Here is a 6335-nt window from a genome sequence, read left to right on the forward strand (position 1 = left end):
TTCTCTTTAGTAGTCAGAACAATTAATTCTAGATCATTGGCAATGTTTTATTTATAATATAAAAAATCTCATGGAAAACAAACTAATTAATCACATTGCTGAATCTTCATGGTCATGGTAATAGGAGATGTACCCCACCTTAGTCATGCATACGAAGAACACATGAAAAGACAAGAAACCCCTAATCGTCACCGCAGCAAAACGCCCATCCAAAGCTTAGCTCTAAATAAAAGTTCATGCACAAAAAGAAGTGAAATGAAACACTCATCCATCAAGCATCCACCTGGTGGTTAAGGTTTCGGCCCAATTCCTTTTCTCCATTTCCTGAAACCTCCCTCCCAATCACGCAACGACCACAAAGTTAATGCGGCACTAGCCCCCCAAAATCAACGAGCGAGCCTGACAGTTCGTAATAAAAACCCGGTGAGGCTGACAGGAAATAAATCCACCGGCGGCGACAGCTCCCCGACCGCGCGCCAGGAAAAGAACAAGGCTGCAAGGATCGAGCCCCCCGGGGACGCGGGGCAGCGCTGACGTGGATCCGACGGCCCGGATCGCCGTGACCCTTCTTTTATCCCCCCGCGCCCCTCTCCCGGCTCACCCGCCAGAAGGCAGAGATCCATCCACAGATCCACTCCACCCAGCCTCGTCGGAGATCTCGCCTCGTCGTCTCCTCTCCTCCACACGCGCCCCGGCCGCGCGAGAGCGAAGAGCTTGTGCCTGCACGTGAGCACGTCCATGGCCAGCACCTGCTCGTGTGCTCTTCGAAGCTTCGGAGCCGCTCGCTCGCCCGTAGCCGCAGCCGTCCGGGTTTGAATCGAAGGCCTGGAGTTCGGCGACAGGCGTTGTGTTCAATTTATTCCTTGGAGCAGGGGGGCAGGGCAGAGAGGATCGTCGAGGGAGATGATGGTGGGGAAGAGGGAGAGGGACTGCAAGAACCCGATGCGGCGGACCACGAGCATGACGGAGTTCGCGCCGCCGGACGTGCTGACGGCGGTGGCGGAGGACGAGGAGGCCCAGCTGCCCGACAACAGCGGAGGCCAGGACTGGCTGTCCGCGTTCGGCGCCGGCGCTGTGGCGCAGGAGGACTGGCTGGCGGCGTACCGCGCGCGCGCGGCGCCGGCGCGGGTGGGCCTGCGCCGGAACTCCGCCGACTACTCGGTCGTCGAGACCGCCGCCTTCCTCCGCGCCTGCGGGCTCTGCCGCCGCCGCCTCGGCCCCGGCCGCGACACCTTCATGTACAAGTACGATCGGTTTCTTATTCTCCTCGTGATTTTTAGCCTTGAATTCTTGATGTGTCTCCGTGTCCTGAAAATCCCGTGCCTTTCTTCTCTCTCTCTCTCTCTGCTGCAGGGGCGAGGCGGCTTTCTGCAGCCTTGAGTGCCGGGAGCGGCACATCACGCAGGAGGAGTGGAAGGACAAGTGCGCGGTGAAGTCCGTCAATAGCAAGGACGCGGCAGCGCCGCCGGTCACCGGCCGCCGCGCCGGCTCCGGCAAGCCCGGCGCTGGCGGCACGGTGGCCGCGGCATGACGAGGCGCGCGCGAACGTACTAGTACGCACCACCCGCCGACGCAGGCCGGCCAGCTACACCTGCCTAGCTGTGCGCAGGCTTATCGATCGACCGATCACTCGTCAGCAACTACTCTACTGGTGATCACCAGCTCGATTAATCGATTTACTAGTTTAGTTATCTGGAATTTTGGATCGATCTCGCTGCATGCAAGCCGTAGAGACCGATACTCCAACCATCAATCGACCGATCCATAGATCCGTGTAATATGTTTCATAAAAAAACAAAGAAATTCTTGCAGCTCGCTATGCTACCATGCATAGATGCTGGTGCGTGTATGCTATCAGTGTACCGATCGAGCAGCATTACGCACACCCTGTAGAAATGGGGGAATAAAATTAAAGTGGGGGAGAGAAGTGGCCGATGCACTGCCATTGTTGATCAATCTTGCTTTGTCACGCCACTGCAATCAAACATGTTATTTACGAGGACAATATATACACTGCGCGAGTTCAGTATTTAACCACTGAGATTCACTGTGCCTGAGATTCTCTGTCGAAAACTAGTATGCAGATCTGCTGTTCAGAGAAGAAGAGTCTTGTGATGAGATGAATAAAAAGTTAGAGCATGTTTGGATAAGCTAAAGTTAAGTGCTAAACTTTAGCACATATTAGAACTCATACATGATAAAAAAATTTAAGACTTGGTTAAAATTTAGCCCACCCATTACTTCCGTTTGGATGAGCTAGTGCTAAAAGTTTAGCACTTTCACCTATTAAAACTTGGATTCAAACATACTTTCCATATACTGCTATGTACACGGTTCTAGTTACGATGTTTTCTCCTATGTATGTGCGCACGGGCCAGCCATGCCCATGCACGCTTAACCATCCGGCCACACTTATACTAGCAGACTGATCATCATCAATAACCTCGTGAGTACTTAGTACACACTGTACGATGCAAGTAGCTAGCAAGAAAGCTTGACAGCTCTGTACATGATGATGCTCACATGGATACTGCTGTCGCCATTACTAATTAATCAAGTAGCCTAATGACACCGCTGGAAAAATGCGAAGCATAATTTGTTTTGCTGAACTATATATAATCTAACCAAATCTAGATCAGGTGGTACCACGTGGTAGCATCAGCTTATTTGCAAGGGTCACTAGCTAGCTAATGGTTACCAACAGGTATTAATTAAGGCACCTGTGCAATGCTGCAGGCACGGTCGCACGGATCAATCTGTTCCCTTATATATCCCTGTCAGAGCTCCCAGTACTCGTTCTGTTCCAAGGAGATCGACGGAGCACGGGGCAGAGTAATGGCGTACGGCCGTCCCCCGGCGGAGCTAGATGTCGACACCATGTTGAAACTGGCCGACGGCAGCAGAAGCTCAGATGATTTGCAAATTGGAAAGAACACAGAGAACAGTACATGTTCACAGGCTACCAGTTCCAGCAGGCCGGACCCCAGGAGGCCAGGAGAGAGAGAGAGAGAGAGAGAGAGAGAGAGAGAGACATGCCGACGATACCGTTCTGTTCACTGACTTCAAGTAGTGTGTGCGATCATGGCCCGAAATGAACGACAATTATGAGAACTTGTCCAAGTAGTATAATCTCCATGGAGAATCAAACTGCACATAAGAAGTGATTAGTGTAGTCAACTCACAAGGAAATCGTATCCGCCCTATGATTCGTTATTGATTTCATACATGAAAAATATCGACTTGACACGATTCTAATAGTGGGGATATTTGAGATTCTTTCGTTTCTCTTAAACCATGACCGTGCTAAAGTCAGCAGGCACAAGGTGAAGGCAAAAGAAATTTCTTTTTCCTTCAGTGTGCACGCTTCTCTTCGAGAGAGACTACATCGCAGTTTTTCACATTTCTAGTACAAGTTTCCACTGCAAATTGATGATCTTGGCTTCATATCTTAGGGTGAACCTAATGTATTTGGCAAAACAGTCCATATAGAGGTGGGGTCCACAGCCGGTAGTGCATAGCTATGGTAAGGCCGTGTTTAGATAGAACGTAAAATTTTTTTGCGACGGAATCTTACTAATTTGAAGTACTAAAAGAAGTCTATTTACAAATTTTTTACACAGATGGGTTGTAAATCTCGAGACGAATCTAATAATGCTAATTAATTCATGAGTAATCCATAATTAGCAGATGGTTACTGTAGCATCACTGTTGCAAATCATAAATTAAGTAGGCTCATTAAATTCGTCTCGCGATTTACAGCCCATCCATGTAAAAAGTTTTGTAAATAAACTTCATTTAGTACTCCATGCATGTGTCAAAATATTCGATGTGATATTTTTTTTTGCGTTTACGGGGTTTACAAGTAAAAATCTAAACATGGCCTAAATACTACTACAATGGTAAAAGTTATATTGGAGCCCACCAAAGGTAAGAAATCCAAACCGTGCTGCACTTCTCATTGCTGGTTTTATTTACTTGCTCTATGATATTGCATAAATATAGTTTTTAAATACCATATGGACGGCCTATAATGCTATAAGTACCTTTTGCTATTCCCTTCATATAGACTGCTTACACAATGGTGTCAGGTGGTTGAATGGAATAATATTCCCTATCGACTACTTTTACTCCACATTGTGGTCACTCTTATAGTCACTACTACCTACACATTTACTTGATGTGTACTAACTCTGTCCTAAAATATAAGACATTCCTTCAGTTCTCAATTACCTCGTGTAATCATGAGTAACAACTAATATTATTTCTCAATACGAGTAGTCTGTCCTAAAAGTGCGGAGTGAGTAGCATGCATCGGTGCAGGTGCGTGCGTCACCTCGATAGGTTTTGCACTAGTTGCCGCAGCCAATTAGCCAGTAGCCACTAGCTAAGCACTAGTAGCTCAGGTCATGGGGTGGTCCATCGCGTTGGATGCACTCGCGCCCAACCACAGGCCTCGCGCCGCGCTCACCGTCCAGCTGTGCGTCCCACACGGGCTCCCTCCTACTCGTCGTCCGGTGCGATCGCACCCCTCCTCCCAATCGCGACCTCCTTTTGCTGTCGCCGTCCGTCTACCCTTTTCCGGGGGGCAAAAGAGACAAATCCACCTCGATCGCCATGGCAATGGCATCGCTCACGTATGGATGGCTGTATGAGACAATGGAGAGGAGACGACCAAAATAATAAAAGGTGCTTAATTATTATTATTTTTTGCCTTTGCAAAGTTGTGACGCATTGTTCCTGTTTTGTGGCTGCGAGGAAATCCTGCTTGCAAGTGGGGGGATTCGTGTTGCCTTTGTGACGTGCGTAGTAGCTACTAGAATCCTTTGTTGCAAATTATATAAAGGGAAAGAAGATTCCTAGTGTTCAATTTGCCAAAAATTAAGCTATAAAATTTGAATCGCGATGTTTCATTCTGTCTCCCCCTCCTATGACCGAGTATATAAAGTTTCGAATGGCGGCCTGGGTGCAAACGCTGACCTCAATTTTGGACTGAAATTTGCCCATACCTTTTTTTAGTAAATTGCATCTCAGGTCCCCAAACTTGTAGCGGCGTTCCACTTAGGTCCCCAAACTCTCAAATTGTCTAATTGAGTCCCTAAAGACCTTTAAATGGTTCATCCAGATCCCAAACGCGCCACGCGTGCACCCGAAGCCGATGTGGCATGCCATGTGGCGAAACGGTGGCAAATATTTGCAAAAAAAACCCTAACATCGTCTTATCTTCTTCATTTTGCTCATTTCTCTCTCTCCCTCGCCGCTTCTCCGCGCCGGCCGTGCCCCACCTCGCCCCTCGCCGTCGCGCCATGGTAGGGGGCTGTGCCCCGCATCGCCCCTCGTCGCCGTGCCATGGCAGCGGGCCGTGCCCCGCGTGACTCCTCGCCGCCGCGCCACCCTCCTCTCCCTGGCCTCCGTCGTGCAGTCGTGCCGTGCCATGCCAGGGAGGAGGGAGCGCCTGGAGGAGGGGCGAGGCGAGGGAACGGGTGGCGGCGAGGAAGCCGGCCGGCTAAGGAAGGAGCGCCGGGAGGAGGGAGCGCGCTGCCGCCAGAAGAGGGGAAGGCCGGCATCGCAGTCATCGTCGTCCTCCGGGCAGTCCGCGGCGGTCGCGTCGCCCTCCCGCAGGCCCGCCGTCGCGTCGCGTGCTCGCCGCCGTCCCGAAGGGCCGTCGCCGCCACCACGCTCCCCGGCATGCGCTACGCGCCCGTATGGTGGCGACGCGCCATGTGGCCCCGGGCGCATCGTGCCCACGCCGCCGATCGCGCACGGCCCGCCGCGAGCGCCTGACGTCGCCGCCGGCGCGCGCTGCGGCGAAGAGGAGCACGGAGGGAGTAGGGACCCGGCGTGCGCGGCGCGGAGCCACGTCGCGGACCCGCCATGGCCGTCGAGCTCGAGGCCCCCGGAGCCGAGCTGAGTCGCGTCGCCGCTGATTAACCATGCCAGAGCTGCTGCCCGGTCGTGCCACCGCCACTTCGCTCCGCTGCGAGGAGGACACGCAGCTGGGAGTGATGGCGCGGCGGCAGTCCACTCTGGTGGATGAGGTGTTGAGAGATTGGAGAGGGAGAGAGGAGTAAATGTGAGAAGATAAAAAAAATTAGGGGGCTTTTTGCAAATGTTAGGGTTTTTTTGCAAATATTCGCCACTGTGGCGCCACGTGGCATGCCTCGTCGGCTTCGGATGCACGTGTGACGTGTTTGAGACCTGGATGAACCACTTAAAGGACTTTAGGGACCCAATTAGACGATTTGAGAGTTCGGGAACTTAAGCGGAATATGGATGAGGTGGTGAGAGATTGGAGAGGGAGAGAGGAAGAGAGGGAGAGAGGAGTAAATGTGAGAAGA

At 51.6% G+C, this 6335-nt stretch overlaps 2 protein-coding genes across 2 annotated transcripts; both read left to right on the top strand.

Moving 5' to 3' along the window:
• The first annotated feature begins 605 nt into the window (after positions 1-605).
• On the top strand, positions 606-2034 carry LOC120660504 (FCS-Like Zinc finger 6-like). The gene is made up of 2 exons (XM_039939051.1): positions 606-1244; positions 1354-2034. Exons 1-2 carry the CDS (start codon positions 904-906, stop codon positions 1529-1531), a joined length of 519 nt encoding a protein of 172 aa, XP_039794985.1. The 5' UTR covers positions 606-903; the 3' UTR covers positions 1532-2034.
• Positions 2035-5431: 3397 nt separating this feature from the next.
• LOC120662628 (D(4) dopamine receptor-like) lies at positions 5432-5908 on the top strand. Its single transcript, XM_039941736.1, has one exon. The coding sequence runs from the start codon at positions 5432-5434 to the stop codon at positions 5906-5908; it is 477 nt and encodes a 158-aa protein (XP_039797670.1).
• Positions 5909-6335: the final 427 nt, after the last annotated feature.

The sequence above is a fragment of the Panicum virgatum genome, chromosome 2N, assembly GCF_016808335.1.
Source record: "Panicum virgatum strain AP13 chromosome 2N, P.virgatum_v5, whole genome shotgun sequence".
In the NCBI taxonomy this organism is placed as follows: Eukaryota; Viridiplantae; Streptophyta; class Magnoliopsida; order Poales; family Poaceae; genus Panicum; species Panicum virgatum.